This window comes from Labrus mixtus, chromosome 6 (genome assembly GCF_963584025.1).
Source record: "Labrus mixtus chromosome 6, fLabMix1.1, whole genome shotgun sequence".
NCBI lineage: Eukaryota > Metazoa > Chordata > Actinopteri > Labriformes > Labridae > Labrus > Labrus mixtus.
The window spans coordinates 18,247,406-18,267,981 of NC_083617.1; the positions used below are offsets into that span (position 1 = coordinate 18,247,406).

Sequence of the window (20,576 nt, forward strand, 5' to 3'; positions counted from 1 at the left end):
CATTGGGACGTAGTCAATGACAGTTAACCTCTCAACCTTTGCAGATAATATGCAGCTACATGTCTGAGTGTGTTACCTTCTCCAGATTCAGAGGGTTTGGTTGGGGAAGGGGAAGGGCGTTTCCCATTGGGTGGGCTCTCTGATGATCCTGATTCACTAGGAGAGACAAAGCAGACAAAAAACTCTTAAACTGTAAACGGTTACATATTTATGAAGCTCCAAAATCAACAAATCAAGGCGTTTATATTGATTTCTTTTTTTGCTTGCTGGAGCTGTTGGATAAGCTGATCCGGAGCAAAACAACAAGAAAGATAAATCAATCTAATAACCCCTGTTTTTTTAATGAGAAGGTCCTCTTTTAGGGTCTACAGCTGCACTCTGACTGACAGGATTCAATGATGTCAGACCCTAAAAGCTCACAGAGCAGGAAGGAAACTAATAACAGTTCTCTCTTATCGCAAACTAGTGCAGCACAATTTTAAATGTCATTGACCTAACCATAAACAAATAAGATTTACATACTTTATGAGTCCTCATGTAGCTTTGTAACCTACCTGGTGTTTTTGCTGCGTGCTGCGACGACAGCGGGGGCTGTTATGGTGGCAGAGATGAGCTTGACGTAACTTTTGGGGAACCAGCCTCTCTGTCCGGTCTGCAGTTCACCTAACCACCACATGTCCTGCTGCTCCAATACGGTTATTATCTGCATGTAAAAAAACAATACAACTGTCAGTTCTATTCAGTAAAATAAAGAGATGCAGATGAATTGAGACGGAGAGAAAAGTCAATAGTCAAAAATATGTCCATCTATGACAGAATTCTGATCACCTCATTTTTGTTGAAGTTGAGGTGGTTGTCTTTCTTCGCTCTCCAGGGATACAAAGCCTGAGCCTGAAGACCCTCCACCTTCTCCCCCTGACAAACACAGAGTAGCACCAATAAGATCAGATGTCTACATAGAAACAGAGCAGTAACTGTAAGCCATGATCATTTTTTATTTTCTACAGAAAGTCAACCTCAGGTTCTAGTTTAGGAAAACATTTTCCACATTTTTATAAATAGTTCTGGATTTAATATCGATCACATTTTTATCTAGTCTGTACCTGTCCGAGCACAGGAGAAGGAGAGGAGCCTGTTGTCATGGTAGCAGGTGTAAAGGCAGAGCGTTGTCGTAGCTGCGCTGAGGGTACGCTGAGCGATGGATTCTGACTGGCCGTAGAGGTTGGCCATGCGTCCCACCCCTCACTCTCTGACTGACTGGCTGTATTGGAGGGCCAACTGGAAATAAACAATACAGAAAGATGGCAATATTAGTGATACTGATGTGATGTGCTTGAAAATATTTAGTATTAAAAAAAAAAGATTCAAATGTTGACATTGAAGCTCAGGTTCTAAAAAAATCGCTGAACAGCAAACACAGCATGGATGTATATCTTGTTTCGGTTATTTTGCAAATGATTATTTAAATCTTAAAAAACTTTATTTTAATCAATTTAAATAAACTAGCATCAATTTTGTAATATTCAGTACTTTCATGCACCAATAAAGCCAGATGAGCAGGACTCACGTGGTGCTAAAATCGGCCCAGTTACTGTTGGCGGAGGACGCTGAAGAGGACGTTTGTCCGGGGGCTGGGGGAGGCGTGGTCATTGGTTGCTGTGTTGAGGTGGGTGTGGCTGAAGCGGCTGCACGTAGGCTGATCGGTGCTTCACTGTCGGGTATCCGTTCAGCATAATTGGCAGGAAACCAACCAGTTCGGCCCCTGAGCTCTCCTCCCAGCCAACCAGGTTCACCTGTTTGAGATTCATCCACCTGTAGGAGCAGCAAAATGAAGATACAGTTAAGGCATGAAAACACAAACAATACAGAAAACACACAAACACAAGGCTCCGATTGGCAGAGATACGAGTGTGTGTTTCTGTGCAGGCTTATGGCAGAGCAGAGCAGTGGTGTAAACAATAACAAAGTTACAACAGCAGCAGCTGTTGGGAGTTGAAATCCTGGAGGTAGAATTCACAAAATAGTCGATTATGAAGTAGTTATCGACTTATTGTGACTGATGAACAATGAAATGGATAAAGACCTCTCTGATTATTCATCTAAATCAATAATTCTTCTTTGTCCTACTGCTGAACCCTTTGATTAAGAAAATTGGATCCACAAAATAGCTTTTTTTCTTTAAATGATTGGCATAGTCAATTTGTTAAAAGGGCTGCTGAGGTGGGTATTGACTGGGTTATGGGATGTAATGTCTTAAAAAAACATATATTTATTCATTTGGAGTTTTTTTTGCAGATATACTGATGATGAAAATATACTTAATGTATTTGCTGAAGAGAAACCCAAAGGCTAAATAAATAAATAAATAAATAATTCATACTTTATTGATCCCGCGAGGGGAAATTCGTTTTTACACTATGTCAACTTCATACATTTTCATTAAAAAATAATTCTCAGTACAAATCAGCAATGAAAGCAAAGTTTCAAAAATAAATCTCCATCCACGATGTTAACTTATATCACCTTACCATTCATATAAAATAGAGCTGAAGTTGAAATACAAAAATACAGAATTTAAAGCAACAGTTGCTACAAAAAGTACAATATTAATTTGGAGTTCATGTAGTTTTTCATGATTCTTGATTTCTTCATCAGGTTCCTGTTATAGAACCAATACAGTAGTAGACGACTCCAGAAAACTCATATGGGGCCAGACTGGTTTTAAGGCTTCATTTTAGGGGAGTGGAGGGTAAACTCTGGACTACTGTAGACGCTCGGCATAAACTTAAACTTACTAAATGTGGCTATAGGCTGAGGTGAAGTAACCTTAATTATTCAGTGTGTGTCACATTGCTCAGCATTATGGTCACAGTTAAACAAATCCAAAACGTTTAAACGGTAAGTGTAAAAACAAAACAAGCAAAAACAAAGTGAGCAGATGTGACGACGATTACTAAGCCAAAGCATTCATCCACAGGTGAATGAATGAAGACGGAGATTACATGAGATGAACCAATGACAGCAAGAGTTCAAATGGGTGCTGGATTGAGATTGGTGGAGGCACAACACTGGGCGGGGGCAAGAACTTACCCATTCCCCCTTCACCTTCAGATTGCACAGCAGAGGAGAAAGGAAACGGTTAATACACACTGCACACACTCATACACACACACAGAAATACTGCAGAGAGGGCAGAGACCAAGAGAAACAGTCACACATATACACACAGGTGGCTTTATACAAACACACTTAAAGTAGAACAGAGGCAATAAGTATTTGTTTCATATCTATCTAAGCCGTTGTGTCCCAATAACAGTCGCTGACTGTGGGTGAAGTTCAAGTTTTGTTTTCATGGTGAAAACTTCAAACTCGCATGTGATCTAAATTTGTACCATGATTATCCAATGTTCCCATTATGTTGTAACATGTAAGGTGGATAGAAAAGTCATGTGATCTTAATATGTGAGCGCAGACAAACTTACCATGATAACATCTCCGGGGGCGATACTGATCTCATCATGGCTGCGAGCATCAAACGGATACACGGCTCGGTAGTAGACCACCTTCACCGACTGCTGCTGATCGAAGCTACTGACTGGTGCCTTCTGGTCAAACAGACTGGGTACTGGAGCCCTCTCCACTGAAAGGACACGTGACATTTTAAACATTATTAACACAGATTCAGTCCTCATGTTCACCTCAGGCTTAACTTCAATCCTTCTCTGAAGTTTGGTCTTCCACTTCAGATTGACATTTTCTTTAATGTAATGGGAACAAAAATAGAGGAAAATCTCCAATGTTTTGGAGCATTTTGGTGCAGCCATTAGGACAAATCTTGGTTGAGAGAGTTAGAAAACTTAAGCGTGCCTTTGATGGATGGTAGCTCGGAAATCTAAAAATGGCGTCTGGCTGATTCATTTTGTTGAATCGATATTTCAATAGAATAACTTTGATGAAAGAAAATTACACATTGATAAATTGGTCCAACCAAACACTGGCCATTGGGAGTTTTTATTAGACCTTCAGTGTTTGGATCTTGACACGGGTGACATCAATAAAAGAACCAGGTACTGTGCACAACATTTACAAAAAACAACAAAACTACAACAAATATAACACATATAAAAGCAGCGAATCCACTCGCCATCCATATAATGCTGTAAACGAGATGCACGGCACAGGGATGTAAAACAGCCTTCATATTTGCAAATCAAACTGTTCCAGAAGGAAATTTTCTTTAGTTAATTGTTCTTGTGATGTGACCATGTTGAGGCAGTGTCGATATTGAACTGCATCCAAATGACGTTTATTAGTGTTTTAGTGACAAAGAGAGGTGGAGTTTGTCATTCACAAGCTGTGAGCTTTACTCTTCAAACCATGTATGAGGCTATAAATGTGTTCTTTCAAGTTTTAACAGTAGTTGATTATTTAAAGTTAAACACTGCCAACTATTTTATTCATTAAATGACTTTTTTTAATCCTTGTTTAGTTTTATTTTTAAGTGTCCAAAATGAACTGTTCCCAGTGTTTGAATAACATGGAACTTCTGATTGTATTTGTCATAATGCTCAATGAGTCTTTACATTATTGAAAATCATTAGTTGAAGACTTGGTCCTCACCACACCTCCTGCCCGCCTATCATCAATGAGGTCTCGAGCTTTTAGCCGTGCTGCCCCCGTCTCTGGAACTCTCTCCCACAAACCATCCGTGACATTAACTCTCTCATTCCACCTTCAGATCAAAGCTCAAAACACACCTTGTAAGATTTGCCTATTCTGTCTGACCAGTCCATTCTTATTATTGCTGTTTTTGTTTTTTATGTAGTTGATTGTGTTCTTGTTTTTAACCTGTGTCTGTAAGTTGACCTTGAGTGATGTGAAAGGCACCCATAAATAAAATGCATTATTATTATTGTTATTATTATTGTTATTATTATTATTATTGTTTCAATAGAAGATGACTGATTAGGTTCATTCATTTCTATGCAATACTAGCAGCTGGTTGCATTAAACATGGGTTACCACCACACACTTGCTCAATCGCATTTTGATACTTGCTCTCTCCTTCAGGTGAGATTCACACTCTAAACAGCCAACACACACCTGTTGAAGCCCAGGGGTCGGCCGGCTGGCTGAACATCTTGGTAAGTTTCTCCTGCATGTCCATCTTTCCTCTCCCCTCATCGTCACTCTCTTCTAGTGGTCCCTCTCCCTTCACACCCTCTTCCTCCTCGTCCAGCCCTCTCCTCTTCCTCTCCTCTTCTTCCTGAGTCACTCGGTTCAGCCAGGCATGGGGTGCAGAGATGGAGGGGGGGCTAGGAGCTCTGGGGGCAGAGCCTGCTGCTTCATCCCTCCAGGCCACGCTCTCCTCTGATGACAATCTGTCGTATGAGGGGAAGAGAGACAGAGGAGATGGTCTACATACAAAACTTTTCATAGTTAAGTACAACAAATTCAAACTTTTGGACATAATTGCTTGGAAATAATCGAAGACCTCTTCAATCCTGAAGTCTGTTTCATTTGTACCTGCTCTCCTGCAATTCAGCAGACTTCCTCTCGATCGGGGTGTGCATTTGAGAGTGTGTGTGTGTCAGTGTGAGCGTGTCTCCTTCCAGATCCTTCTGCTTCTGTCGCTGCTGCCGGCTGTGGATTTCCCTCAGCTCCTGCGAAGCATCATGGGATACAGGAAGGAACAGCGGTGAGGAGGAAGTGGGATCAAAGGGCTGGTTGCTATGGGTTGCCATGGACATCAAACAGCAACAACAGTAACAGCAACAACAACAACAACAGCAGCAGCAGTAGCAGTAGCAGCGATATGTATTAGTCAGGTGATGAAGGCAAGCTCCGCCCCTTCAGCCTTGACAAAGAGGTGAGGAGACACACCTGCCAATAACCATAGCAACAAATGGATTTAAATTCTTATGGGGCTAATGAGAAGCTTGATGCTTTTGACGGGGGAAATAGTGGCACTCTTAGTTGATGCTCTTTAACAGATAGAACATGACATCATTACAAATCTGTCCTGAGGTGCGCTGATCAGTTTGAAAGGTCGGACAGAAAACAGTTCATTTTTATTATTTACTCAATAAAGAGTTTTATTGTGTTCGTTAGTGAAATGACCTCTGTCTCCTACTTCTCCTTACTACTCCTTACAGTAAATGTCTCAAAATGAGCCTTACAGTAAATGTTTCCATATGCTGGGTTTTGTTGTTTTTGCACACTCATGTCTTGCTTCCGGCGGATTCTTACAATCCTGACTCAACAGATGGCCTAAGGTTGATAAGTGATCACATATGTAACACCTTTCTATCGCTGTTTTCAGGAACTTCTCAAGTCTTCTCACCTTTTCCTCTTCTTGTGTTTGGTGCTACTTGTGCTTTTCTGTCTCAACAGTGCTGTGATTGTGGATTTCTGATAGAGTAACTTCCATCGACAAATAGACGTACGATCATTCAGTGGACCGGTGTTTGCTCAACGAAACACTTTCAAAGCCTGTGAGAACATATCAGAGGTGATCTTGCCTTTTTGGGTAATGCTCAAAGCAAAAAGATATTTAAATTTAAACGCAATATCAAAAAAACTGAATTAATCTAAACTATCATGTGTCCTGGGAATCAGGTACTGTAAACTGTTCCTGTCATGTTTAGAAGATAACGTGAATGAAGCTGTCTTTTATATTTGGGGTGGGGGGGAAGGGAAGTCGATGGGGCTTTGTCATTGGAGGATGTTGACAGTGACTAAGATAGAAGACTTCAGCTGTGACTATGGGGCGGAGCTTGCACCAGGCACATATGTTTGTGGGAGGGGTTAGATATGAACCAAAAAACAAAAGGAAGGGATGAAAAGGGGGCGCTTTGGGGATGCAGTGGTGACAGTTCTGTGTAGTCATGACAACCAGCTGTGCCATTAGAACACACTCTGTTACTATAACAACACAAGGCAGCTGTCGTGTTTCAGCCAAACAACCAACTCGAAGAAACCTTCAGAAACAAGCAAACCAATCAGAGAGGAGAGCTGACGGAGGAGAAAAAAAGTACAACTCTGGTGAGAGTGAACTCCAAATTACCTGAAACAGGAAGTGGAGGACAAGAGACAACACAGCAGGCCAGGCGTACACTCCTTCACACACAGACTACACACAACACACACACATATCCGCCCACATATCAGGAGCACTTCCACGCTCACATAGCCTGATAAATGTCTACAAGCTTCTATTTGTCTGGCTGAAACATCTTCTGGTAGCATACAGGAAGTAGCATTACACTACAGTACAGTACAGTCATTTAGTAAAGTAGCCTAGCATTGCAATAGCATAAAGTACACCTGCTAGACTAGCACGACTGTCTAGCACGACATAGCATAACAGCTAGATACAGCATGAACTATGGGAGCATAGTTACCCAGCTGGCTAAGTAGTGAGCTAACACCAGCTTGACTGAGGGACGAGAAGAGGGAAAGAGGAGAAGGTGAATCGAGAAAGAGGTGGAGAGAAGATTTTTGAGTCACTCGGAAAGTAAAAGAAAGAAGGTACAGAGGATTAAAAGAAGATAAAACAGGTAGAACTAGAGGGGGGGGGGGGGGCAGTGGGGAGGGGAAGGGGAGGCTGGAGTGGTGTGTAGACCTGTATAATGTAGTCTAGCCGAGCCAGACACACCCTGACGGCTGACACACACTCCTGTAGCTGTCCCTGCTCCTGGCACTGAAACACACATATACATACAGTATATACATACACACAGATGATCAACCATTCTGGAGACACGGACACACACTCACAGACATTGAATGTTTTACTTACAGGCTTTAAAATTCAGGCTATTCCAAGCTCTCTAACATAGAGACACTGGGCAATTAGTCCTCTTGGTTGTGGATTTAACAAAAATATCTGAAAGATTTTTTGATTCACTTTATAAATTACATTTGAAACTATGATGGGTTATTTTATTGTTCTTTGAACTCTGCTTTCACGTCAATATAAAATCTAAAACTTCCTCTTGTGTAAACATTTAATTTGCATTTCATATCCTAATTTATTTTTAAAAGCTTTCTAAGTGCTCTAATAAACATAATCCTTGACACAAGGAATAATTATACCTTGACTCATGCAAGGAGAGGCATGCATGACTCACTGTGATGATTAATGTATAACTGCCACAGTTACCACTGTAACAATAACAGTTGTGAGTTGACAGCAGCCCAGTTATCAACTTATTTGTGAAAGAAAGAATTCAATAAGCCTTGACAGAATCTTTAGCTGGCGTAGAGTATCAGCACTAAAAAAAGAGGATAATATTTAAAGGTTGTTTTAAGGTATTAAGCACAGTTTTAGTAGAGCCTGACCAATATGGGATTTTTAATTGTGATGCCAATCCATAGTTTACCAGAATGTTGGCTAATACAGTATTTTTCTCTCAAGATGGAATCAAAAAAAACCTTGGCGAGAGGATTACCATAATAATTAATTAATTAATTACCGTAAAGGTCATCTGCTTCCTTAATCAAATCACAAAAAGATATTAAATAATGTCAAACAAATCTAATACAGATCAATGCTTGGCTGGGATACTCGAATAGTATTTAAGTAAAGAAGCTGTTTTTTTGCACATTTTCTGTATAAAATAAAAAAGTCAGTGGCCCTTATTGATCTATATTATCATTATTGGTCGGGCTTTAATTTTAGGTTTGTAGTAAGGCTGACACAATGTGTCTACATTGACTCTGTTTCTTGCTTCCATTATATTCATAGGTTTGATACAATATGTTAAAATGATCCAATAACATGTAACTCTGGAAGTATATATATTTCCATCTATTTCTCATTTGTATTTTCTTTTTTCCTTACTTCCTGTTTTTAATGACTTACACATACTAAGATGTTAAATGGTTTGCCAACAATACATTTATTTGCTCTGGATTACTGAGAACTTCATGCATCACTAAAAAAAAACATCACACCAGAATCAGTATGTGAGTATGTGAGTGGTGCTCAGTAATCAGACTTGCATCTATATACTATTGCAGTCAAGCTTCAACTGTCTGCAGTGCATCTAGCTGCCTGGCGGGGGCATCAAACCAGGAGCTGTAAGGTCTGGTTTGCATGTGTTAAAGCCTTTCTGTAATAACTACCACACTTGCAGGTTAGTATTCTGATAAAGAGGATGCTCCATGTTTTACTTCTAGCCCTCTCCTTTACAGTCTGCTGTGTAGGACAGTGAGTAGGACAGTGCTGGTCCATAAACAATGCAAAATACTTGCTCTTTGCTCCAGGTCTGCCAGGTAGTGTGTTTATCTGAAATTATTTGATATCACACAGTATATCCCAGCTGCAGTACCACCCCAGTCCAGTAGTGGCAGTGTGCTCTACCTGTCTCCCCCTCTGTTCCTCCTGAAGCTGGCGTCGCAGGGCTTCTATCCTGGCACAGTGGTTGGCATAGAACTCACACAGAGACTGGCATGGGCAAGGGAGCAAAAGGCCAGTGTGGGAGATAAATGAAGGAGTAGAAAATATAGAAGGAACGGTTTATTAAGTAGATTTAACAAAGAATAAGAAAAGAAAATGAAGGTAAGAAATACAGGGTGAAGAAGCAGCAAAAGGAAACACAGAAGGAGGACAGCGGTTGGATTCAGGATAACGGCAGAAGGAGCGCTCCAGTGAGAGGACGGAGGAGGTACAGCAGTGGGACGCGAGCAGATTTTAGGGTGGGGAGGTGGTGTAGAAAGGAAAGCGGAGGGCAGTGTTGTCAAATATTGTTCGCATCTCAGTGGTATGTGCCTCTTTTGAGCTACAATTGACACCCACTGAGACATGAGAAAAGTGGTATCCAAACACGGCTGGCTGTGTTGGTGGCTTTGCATAACTTCCTCAAATAATTGTGTTATCTTGACTGCACTGAAAAAGACTGAGAGCCAACTTCATTAGATTAGCCATTAGAAAATCAATTTATTGTGGTCTGTGTTGTCTCTGTTTTCCTCCCTTCCTCCCTCTTCTCTCTCATTCTCTCCTCTCCTCCTGGTTTTGCTTATTCTCCTCTCTTTGACCTGACTCAAGTGTTCTGCTGATACTATGTGAAAATAAGAGAAAAAAAAAGATCATGAGGTGGCCTAGGAAGACGTCTGTGCCGTAACCCTTCCCTCCATCTTCCTCTCTCAGTCGTACAGAAAGCTGCGTTGTAAAAGCAACATGAAGCAGCTGTCTGGGAAACCCACTCAGTGTTCCTGTGCACAGCTAGCTCTCTCCAAAACACAGTGATCGACAACACAGCAACATTAATACAAACACAGATGCAAAGGTCAGATATAAACATGAACATTTAAACCCTTCAGTGTAGACAAGAATGCTGAGACTACAATAAACAAGTGTGAGGACGAGGTTATGAAGGACAGAACAGGACAGGATGTCAAGCTACAGTCAATAAGACAACCCAATGATTTGATACTGGACTAATACCCCATTAATAATTAGTGGGTTAGCCAGCTGGTTAATGAGTTCATTGGCTTTTAAATATATTTATTTGATACACTGAAGCACTGCAGCAACGTATCAAACACAAGAGCAAATAAGTATCATCAGAGTGGTTAGACCATGCCATTAATTTATTGTTATGCCACGTTAATAAAATAAAAAAAATCAGTGCAGTGTTCTAATGGATTTTTTTGTTCACCTTTCTAAGTCAAGGTTCAGTAGATGTAAGGTGTAAACAGTGAAAACATTAAACATAACAGAACGGCTCATTCATTTAGCGAGACTGAGTTGAAACCATTTACAACACTTTTCATGAAAACAATAACTGCACCTGCAGTAGTGCTTCGTGAGGTTCAGTTTCACTTCAAATGTTTGTGAAGTTTTATTTCATTCTGCTTATTATTATCCTAACACTTTAGGTTCTCTGTTTATATGAATCGCTAGTTTCTAACAATAAATGGTGCACAGCAAACAGCTGTGCTACGCAAGACCTCGTGTCCACCTAGGGTTTTTTTTTCTAAGCTCCAGAGTCTTTTTAAAATTGTTTTCAATGAGGAGAGAGCGTTTGCAGCAGGAAGCAGCCGCCTGGAGAAAAAGCGCAGTGCCCAGCGTTGCGCTCTGCATTTTCTGTTCGGCTGCTCCGTGCTCTGCTCAAGTTGAAAATCTTCCCGGTAGTTTTGCCGCCTATGGATAGTGTCTTGTAACCACATCCTCTTTGCTCCGTATCGGGAAATAAACGATCTAAAATAAAAAACTCACAATAGAAAGTAACGGAGCTGCGTCAGTCATACAGCAGCCGTTGTCAGCAGATGGTTGTCATAGAGACAAGGACAGACGCACAGACGCTTCATGCAATCGTTCCTGAGTGCACAGCCAGAGATTTTCTGTGCGAAAAAAAAACTCTTGGTGGACAGGAGGCCTAAATCAGTGAACTATTTAGTTCTTCAGGTAACGTTGTTCGTATTTTTTTTTTTATATTTTAAAAAGTTAAGACCGGACTTTCGCTCGTGACCTGTGATAACATGTTGGGGAACTGTTTACCTTCAGCTGGGTGTTGAAAGCGTCTATCTCCAGCAGTTTGGCCCTCGTTTCTCTCTCCACAGCGTCTAACTGTTCTCTGAGCTGCTGTCTGCTGGTCTCCTTCTGCTCCACAGCCTTCTGCAGGGACGACAGACTATCACCTAAACACACACACGCACAAAGAATAGAGAGCGTAAGTACATGTGTCCTGCTAAATTAATTTACTAACAACTAAGGGAATAGATACTCAATTAAATAAAAAGCTGATTAGAACGCCCCTTTCTACATTACAATCAATAGCTGTGGGATCAAGAGTTAAACATATGTAAGGGATTACTCCTGTTGAGACAAGACCTCAACACCACACCCTGTCGAGGTTTATTCCAGTGATAATGACCTTACTGTTCATTATCCTGCTTAGTACAAGGCTACTCATTAGGTTAATCCATAAATTCACATAATTCTAATTAAACGTCTCTGTTAAATGTTGATAAATGTACAAAACCTGTTTCTGGGGATTGATCACAAGAAGTCCGGGTTGACAGATTAGCATTGACTATTTGACATATTAGACTGTTTGAGTGTACAAAATATTCCTAAAGCATTAAACAAGTCAACTAATCTATACATCCAATGATGGTAGAAACATGCATATAGTGATGAAGTACAGTTTATGTTGAACTCACGTTGCAGGCTGTTCTGTTGAACCTGTTTGAGCTGATCGTTCAGACTCTGTTTATCAGGGATCAACCTCCCCAACCACTGCTGGGAGTCCTGCAGACAGACATGAAGTCACACTCAGAGAAACAGATCAGAAATGACTTTTTCACTTGATGAAAGTTTCATAAAATCCTCATCCTCAATCCTCAAAAATCACACCACAGGGAAAGAAAGTTGTAATAAGTGCTGATGGTATATGTGTGATTTGTGTACCTGTAACTGCTGCTGCAGGAGAGTGATTTCAGCGATGCGGGTTTCTCTGCTCTGATTGGTCTGCTCCACCTCCCTCCGCTGAGCTGACAGACGAAACCTAACGTCCTTCAGCTTGCCCTCTAACTGGCTCTTCTTATCATTCTAGACATAGGGAGAGAAATTATGGAAAGGAATAAGCTACCACAAAAGAAGTAGAAAGCAATCAAGTTGAAAGCTGTTCTGTTCTATGTGTGAAAGCAATCAGGCGTTTGCTTCAACTTTCAGTGTTTTCAGTGCAGTGGCTTGGTTGAATGTCATGAGCTTGTGTCTCTATTTAATTCTTAAACAAATCTGCTATTACTGCGATTAACACTAAATTCTCTTTTCTCTGTATGTTTGATTACCAGAGCCTCCAGTTCAAACTCCAGGGTCTTCTTTCTGGCTTTGAGCAGCACTATGCTCTCCTGCTCTCGGTTTCTTTGAGTCAGCAGCTCCTGGCGACGTTGACGCTCCCACTCGAGCTGACGCTGGCGCTCTAATTCACGCTTAGCTGCCTGGATGGACAAAACACATACACACACACACACACACATAGCATAAAGCTACTTTAATGTTCAAAGTGGATATAACACCAGGCATATGCTGTTCATGCATGACACATTTCATCAAACATTTCAAACTGGCTCTCTACTGTAAGAGTTCAAAGATAAGGAGGACTGCTGATGCGCAGTGAAAGGCTTCTTTGTGTGTGCAGAGGATGTGATCAGTCCGCAGCAGTAACTGTTTGATTAATAAACGATTCCTGGTTATCATATTTTCTCCTCCATACCTCTCTCCTCTCTATCTCTTTACGCCTCTCTTCTTCTCGCTGCCTCTCCAGCTCTCTCTGCTTCTCCAGCTGTTTTTCGAGTTCATGTTGTCGTCTCCTCTCCTGCTCCAGACGCTCACGCTCCTGAAACAGAAGCATGCAGACATGAGCGGGCATTTGTTATGGGACATCCAAATGCATTTTGATTTTCTCCCCTCTTTTAAAAAATGTGAATAAAGAAATGAAAGAAAGAAATGGGCTCTTGCCATAAAGCACTTTGGCTATAATAAATGCAAATATGTTAAGAAATTTATGTAAAGGCAATAATCCATGAACAATGTCAATTTAAATGCACACGCTGTGGCGTATATAGTCAGTGGTCTACCTTTCTCTCCTGCTCCTCTCTCTCCAGTGCAGCCAGCCTCTCCTGCTCTTTTCTCTGTTGCTCCTGCAGAGCCTGCCGTCTCTTCTCCAACTCCAGGTTTCCCCGTTCAAAGTTCTCCCTTTTCTTATCCTCAAATGTCACTGTGGTGATACAAAAAGACTTATAAGAACAAAGTCTCATGGCCATGATTTAACAATCCTCAAGATTTATTATGGGATTAAAAAAAGTGTAACCATGTTTCTGGTTGGGCTTAAGCACTCCAACAAAATAAATAATAAGAAAATGTATCCAAGTTATTCTTGAGGCAGGACAAATCACCTGGTAGCTTCTTATCCTGGCTGCTCTCAGCCTCCTCCTCTACCTCCTCCTGCACGCTCTTCTGGTCAGACTGAACACTGTCACTCCGCACCCGCCTTCAAGACAGAAACACATAACAACACCTTTAAAAACATACACATTATCAATACCAGTATATCCCACACACTGACTTTACATGGGCGGGCCGCCCAAGTAAATTTATGGCCGCCGAAGTATATTTCCGAGTCCCACCTGTTTTTATTTAGTTTTTAATTTATTCATAAAATTTGTTGAGTGCAAGAGACAATGACAGCGAGAGAGAGAGCGTGCACGATAGAGTGCAGACGCGCAGATGTGCACAGTGGACCTTCTCTCTATGAAGCTGATGTGATAAAATACTGCTCGCGTGCACGCGCTCTCGTAAATGCACCGGTTGAGGTGTCTTGGTCATATCAAAACTGAAGCTTCTCTTGGCTTCGTTTTAAAAATGTTAATGTACAGCTGCTTGCAGCTGATTGTGTGTTGAACTAACAAAGCGATCCTACAGCCTACATTATTTATGACTCCTTTTTTTTTTTTAAATAAAGCTTAGTACCTTAAGAAAAAACTAAACAGCTTTGCAAGTGACTACATTTACCATAAGACTTTAGACAATCTCAGAAAAAAAAGAATTGTGTGAAAATGTGAGGGGTCTCATCACAGATTTTATTTTGAAAAGCAAACTGTAGCCCTGTCGGACGCATTACCAGATGCTACAATCCGACTCCAGCGCACAGTGGACGGTACCTCTTGGTAACTAACTCCAGTGTTTCCCCTACCATTATATTAGGGGGGCAGCCCGGCAGGGTTTTAAAATGAGTCGATCTATTCACTATTTACCAAAAAGATGAGCATTTTCAATGAATGTTCTCATTTAACGTGTTCAGGCACAACACTGACAGCTTACAATAAAAAGTGCAATTGGAACTCTACTGTTGTATAAGAAATATACAAAATTATTTATGTAACTAATGCTGAACTGTGCACAAAACAATCATATAGCTTTCACTCAGTCAGTTTAAAACAGTGTTAGTCACTTTTTGATTAAATACATAGATTTTTTAAAATGAGTGTTAAGTCACAATATGTACCTGAAAGTAGGTGGGAGGTAATCTGGAGGTAACACAGGGGGAAGCGGTAACCCTGACATAGCCATATCTATGAGGTGCATTGCTAAGATGAACTCCTCGGCTGTTAGCTTTCCATCCTGGTCGATATCGGATAGACTCCTGAAGAGAGACAAAGATGGAATCGTTTATATATTTATGGGAAGTAAGGTAGGTACTCCACTTGATTTTGAATGAAGCCCCGTGGTTACATTTCTAAACACTGACCATATCGTGGCCAGCTGGCCCTGCGGAAGACTGGACTGCATCAGGATAGTGCGAGCCTGCGGACCTGTGGCACAGACATGTATCAAATGTAGAGGCAGATTGATCAACACGTGTGTTAATGCTCTGGCACATGTGACAGAAATGTTAGCCAACATAGTGTCATGTTTGTGTGTCTCTGAGAGTACCGGTGAGATGGCCGCTCATCATTTTGTCATGGGAGTTAAAAAGCTGTCTGTACTTCAGCCTGGAGGACTGAGGAACGGCCCAATCCGGGGGCGGCAGAACACTGAGACAAGTGAGGAAATAAAAGGCAGTTTAAAATGAAAAAATATCACAAGGACATATAAGCACATTTAATGTAAGATGCACATTCAAAATGCTCACAAACTCTCTGAGTGGTTTAAACGTAGCTTTAAATCTTTATAAATGGACAGAAGCTCTAAGCAGACATGTACATACACATTTTATTTACTCCATTGTCCTGTGATAACGAGTGATTAAAGGTTGTTTACTCGAGACTGCGACTTATTTTCTTGTTATCCGGGGATAAAAAAGCTGGTTTATCCATTAGAATACTAAAGTTTGTTTATCCTGATAACCGGATCATTTCATAGAATGCTAAACAATAGGCTGGTTACTGTTCAAGGCCAGACCACCACACAGCATGCTGTCATTGCTAACACTTCAGTTAGCAGAAGTTAAGCCTATTCTATGTTTGTTTTGTGCTTTTGCAACTCTGTGGATAGGAGTTAAATAAATAAGGATCCCAAGAAAACAACCAAAAGTGCTTGTTAACTGAGGAAATTAAATGTGTGGATGCATGTCTGCTTAGGTCTTCTGTCAATTTTATTTTTTAAATCTGTAAGGTAAAGAGCATCCATGTATGAGATGTGAGCATTTTTAAATACAAGTACAATTGCAGCTACCATTTCTGGTTATGTGGCCTACCTGGCAGCTTCAAAGGATGACCCCTTCTGCAGCTTGGTACTTGAACGATTAAATGAAGACGACTTGTTGACAGAGGGAGCTGCGGGAAAAACAAGAGGAAATGATGGTAAATGATATGGCTTCTTAGACTAACTGCAAGAAGTATGAACATTTTGTAAATAATTTTATTTATGCCATATCATGTAATTATTTTATGGTGTGTCATTACAGTTGACCCAGCTAAGTACAGCAATGCATACAGAGATAATTCCGCTGTGGACCGTCTACAATCTAACTATTAATGTTTAATCATGTGTAAACAAGAACTTGGTACAGCCACAAGAGGTTCAGACACAATGCAAACATTTCAACACACTGCCTTCCTCTCCTGTGCAGTCACGGTATATTACCTGTGTGGGAGAAGCCTGAGATGGGCTGCATCATGCCTGTGGGAGGAGCTCCATTGGCGATGGGTTGGGGGAGGGGAGGCGGGGCGGACGAGACGAGCGGGGGAGACACCCCTACAGGGAGCGGAGGGAGAGGGAGCGGAGGCACGCCTGAAAGAGGCGCTGTGATTGAAGCCATGGGGGGCATGCCTGCAGACAGACAGATAAACAGTACAGACTTTTTTTTTTAATTCAAGGTATTCTTTTTTTCCCCCACACACAGCGATACTGCACAAGGTTACCATCAATATTTCTGTAATGCACAATTTAAACTTCACATTCAAACTAGTCCATGGGACAGGAGAGCCACAGGGCTGTTGAGGGAGAGGAACTTAATGACTCTGTTATGTGTTTACATTTGGCCTTGTTTTGATAAGCTTTGGAGGTTTAAGAGATTGAACGAGTTTGAGCAAACGTTGACCGAATTGACCTTAGGAAAAGGATTCTCCTGAAGTGTTTGAACAAAACACAGTTTCTAAAATCCCCGTCTTTAGGGCCAGAAAGAATTAAAGAAACCTCAAGCAAATACAGACATCATGCTTACAGGTAACTAAAGATTACATCTGTTATGACATTCAACTGTGTGCCGTGTTAAATAAACATGTTATAAAACACGCAGCATTTTGTGTTTCTCTGCCTGTGTCTTACCAAAGCCAGATGGAGGGGGTAAAGGCAGTGGGGGTTGTTTCATACTGGGCGGAAGTGCAGGGGGAAGAGGGTGACCTTGGAGTTTCAGTTTGATGAGTTTCATGGCGATGGAGAACTCATGGATGTCCATACGGCCATCACTGTTCATATCAGCCAGAGCCCTTAAATGAGTCCAGAGAAAAAGGTTTAAAAATAATATGAAAAGGTTTAAACAGACTTACATACTGAACAGTGTGCCGCTCCTTTATCATGCGAATTTTAAAACAGGAAATGAATGGAACGGTCTGCGACTCACCAGATTTGGGCCAGGATGGGAGGGGGCAATCCTGATTGAAGGAAGAAGTTCCTGGCTTGATCGCCTTGATAGAGAAATAGAAATAATATCCAAATAAGGAGGCCATGTAAGACCAAATAGAGAAGCAAAACCTTGTTAAAATGACATATTATTCTCAGGACATGAACAAAACGTTTTCATGTTTTTCACTCCCCAGGAGTACTTACAACATTCTAAATTGTACAAAAGAAATACAACAACAATCATTTGTCAAGTAACAACAGATAAAAGATGAATCTGCAAAAACAAACCTGATAACTTTCAACTACCGATTACTCATTTTAAAATTTAAGGACAAAATTCAACAGAGGATATTTTCCACAATCTTTTTCCAATGATCACTAGATAGTTTTCTTTATGTTTTAAAAACTAATCTGTGGGATGCATGTGATCTTTCATCAAACTGTACTTTTTATCCATTTTGGGTCAACTCCAGATGATTTTTATCAAACAAATCAATTTTTTTGTTTCCTGTACCGCACTTCCAACAACTGAGCACCTTACTTGATACTGCCATTGTTCATGTCCTCATCTAACCTTACCCCTAGAATGTGAGAGTATGTGCTGTGTGGATATGAGAGAGAGAGAGAGAGCGAGAGAGAGAGAGAGAGAGAGAGAGGTTATTACCTGTGATGTAACCCCCGGCAGTGGGAGAGAGGCTGTGAAACTGCTGATCATGTTTGGCTCTCTCATCCACAGAGATCAGAAAAACATCTGGACCTAACCCACAAGAGAAATAGTCACACGCACACACAAGCGCACACACAACACACACACACACAATCAGAGTTAGAGGTTACTAACCAAACCAGAGGGCCAAGACAAAGCTGGACAAAGACAGTGGAAGTGAGAGGGGAGGCATTACAAGAATGTGTTAGTCATGACTTTTAGTTCCTGTTCAAAGATTCCTACTAAGTGACTTCTAAGAAAGACTGTCAACTGATAAGACTAATGAGCAAATTGAAAAGAGGTTGCTAGAGGTAGAGTCTGGAAGAGTGTTGAATCATGGGCGGTAGAAACTAGAGGAGAGCATTGTTTGCAACGCAGAGGATATTCAAGGCCATCTATGTCGCAGATTCTGTGTCGTTTCTTTCCGTAACAACCAACTGATATTTGGGCAGACATGGAGGAGGAGAGTCCAGTTATGAATACAGAGCAGGAGGATACTCTTTGAATGTGGCCTAGCTCAACTTTTTAAGTCTGAAATTATTCTTATCAGTGTTGGCCAAATTGTCACCCTAAGCTGAAAGATGATTTTGAGGTTTTCTAATGTCAAACAGTTATTCTTTCTGTAACGTTTCAAAGGACTCTGAGGTTGACAATAAAGGGATCCCACAAAACCAGAGCCAGAATCACACTTATCCGGTCAGCTTTATAGGTCTGTCAGTGGCTCTACTCATAAACAACACTCACAATCATTGTCATCTAGATCATCATCTTGAGTATTGGGTATAAGGAGGTCATAAAACTCATAAAACAGGTAGAGACTAAACAGTCTGCTTCGGCCCCAGCCTTCAATTTGTTGTATTTTTCTGGACCAGTTTAACAAAATCCCACATCAGTGTCAGTTAGGATCCCAACAGAGAGGCTTCCCTTTGATTGCAACTCATTCCTGTCCCATTTACTGGCAATGTAGTGACTCATGCTGACTCATTTTGCAATGCAGGAACAGTAAATGCTGAGAGATAAGTTATTTCTCTTTACTTCCTTTAACTTTTGTTGGAGAAGATACTTAAAGAGTCGTCTAAATGTATGTAACCCGGGTCTTAATGTATCAAGTTCTAAATCATCGAAATCCCATCAGAACAGCTGCTGATGAGGGAGTCGTCCATGTTAGTAAAAACTTTGCGGATACAGCATCTGTACTTAAACTTTATGTTGATAGAGTGAATGTTTTGATAAAAGAGTAGATGTCCTCTAGTTTTTAACTTTCCCTGTTATTTGAACTCAAAAGTTTCTTGCTGAGGTTCCCCCTCCTTTGTTAAAAAATGATCAACCCAAGAAGTCTTCTGGTTCGAAACATTGTGATGAATTAAAACTTTTTGTTGCATTTGATTAAGTGTACATGGCCTATCTTCTTCCTCAGTTTGCTGTTTTTGCAAGGCCCTGCCCATACGTGATGTGCGTATAACTGCCTCCTTTTTCTAGCTGAGGGGAGACAGCTTTCTCAGATAAACAATTCATAGGCTGGTCCTCGTTCATTCCATGCACCGGTAGCTTTTACAAATCTGTTAACATTCGGGCAGATCTTCCAATATGCGGTTTTTAAGCATTCTGGAGTGTGCCTGTTTGTCCATCTGCTCGTCGCCCTGCTGATAGGAGATCTGTTTGTCTGTCTACAGGCGTTCTCGAATAGCATCCAAACATTTTTTTCAGATATGTGCTGCAATTTCACATTTATCCAAACGTGTGATTCTTCTCTCATTGTTTTTTTTTGGTTTTTTTTCACATGAAGAACTCTGAGGAATGACACCTTTGAAACTTTATCTTATTGTCAAATGACTTCATTCTGTTTCTTGACTGAATCATTTTTAGATGTTGACAGTTAGATGATAAATTATCTTGTAGGGATTTAAGGCCTTAGTCTGCCAACCTAAATCTGTTATTAGTTACATCCAGAGTTATTTTAGGACATCTAGACAGCAGAAAGTTACATGCCCATCAGATCCGAACCTCATCGAAGTGTTTTGAAATGTGTTTCCAATCACTTTTCTACACGTGTCTCACCAGAGTGGTGGCTCAAATCCAATTTAAAGATTCTTTCGGGTAGTTCATAACATGTCAACAAAGATCTAAAGTCAAATCTAGACAGAGGTAGGGCATAGGAGCGTTTGAGAAGAACTCGTGCAGAGACTGTCTTGTGACAAGGAGATCTGAACTGCGTCTTGACAGGAGAATCTTTTGGTGTGCCATGATGATGATGGTTTCACGTTCTGTGATATACACCAGCATCACAAGCTT

General features: G+C 40.9%; 1 protein-coding gene across 2 annotated transcripts in view; it reads right to left on the minus strand.

The window, feature by feature from the left end:
- Positions 1 to 20,576, minus strand: part of itsn1 (intersectin 1 (SH3 domain protein)) — a 54,217-nt gene that overhangs the window by 22,022 nt on the left and 11,619 nt on the right. The window contains exons 3-26 of one of the 2 annotated variants that reach the window (XM_061040344.1): positions 18,243 to 18,335; positions 17,577 to 17,640; positions 17,282 to 17,442; positions 16,598 to 16,783; positions 16,209 to 16,287; positions 15,446 to 15,546; positions 15,261 to 15,324; positions 15,018 to 15,155; positions 13,909 to 14,003; positions 13,591 to 13,730; positions 13,227 to 13,349; positions 12,802 to 12,951; positions 12,419 to 12,559; positions 12,172 to 12,259; positions 11,507 to 11,646; positions 5,527 to 5,663; positions 5,104 to 5,381; positions 3,483 to 3,640; positions 3,091 to 3,105; positions 1,568 to 1,812; positions 1,104 to 1,278; positions 829 to 915; positions 555 to 703; positions 77 to 156 (exon numbers count right to left, since the gene is read on the minus strand). In XM_061040344.1, coding sequence (XP_060896327.1) covers positions 77 to 156; positions 555 to 703; positions 829 to 915; positions 1,104 to 1,278; positions 1,568 to 1,812; positions 3,091 to 3,105; positions 3,483 to 3,640; positions 5,104 to 5,381; positions 5,527 to 5,663; positions 11,507 to 11,646; positions 12,172 to 12,259; positions 12,419 to 12,559; positions 12,802 to 12,951; positions 13,227 to 13,349; positions 13,591 to 13,730; positions 13,909 to 14,003; positions 15,018 to 15,155; positions 15,261 to 15,324; positions 15,446 to 15,546; positions 16,209 to 16,287; positions 16,598 to 16,783; positions 17,282 to 17,442; positions 17,577 to 17,640; positions 18,243 to 18,335 — 3,087 coding nt within the window. The remainder of the gene's footprint in view (positions 1 to 76; positions 157 to 554; positions 704 to 828; positions 916 to 1,103; positions 1,279 to 1,567; positions 1,813 to 3,090; positions 3,106 to 3,482; positions 3,641 to 5,103; positions 5,382 to 5,526; positions 5,664 to 11,506; positions 11,647 to 12,171; positions 12,260 to 12,418; positions 12,560 to 12,801; positions 12,952 to 13,226; positions 13,350 to 13,590; positions 13,731 to 13,908; positions 14,004 to 15,017; positions 15,156 to 15,260; positions 15,325 to 15,445; positions 15,547 to 16,208; positions 16,288 to 16,597; positions 16,784 to 17,281; positions 17,443 to 17,576; positions 17,641 to 18,242; positions 18,336 to 20,576) is intronic. The other variant, XM_061040345.1, reaches the window with a different exon arrangement.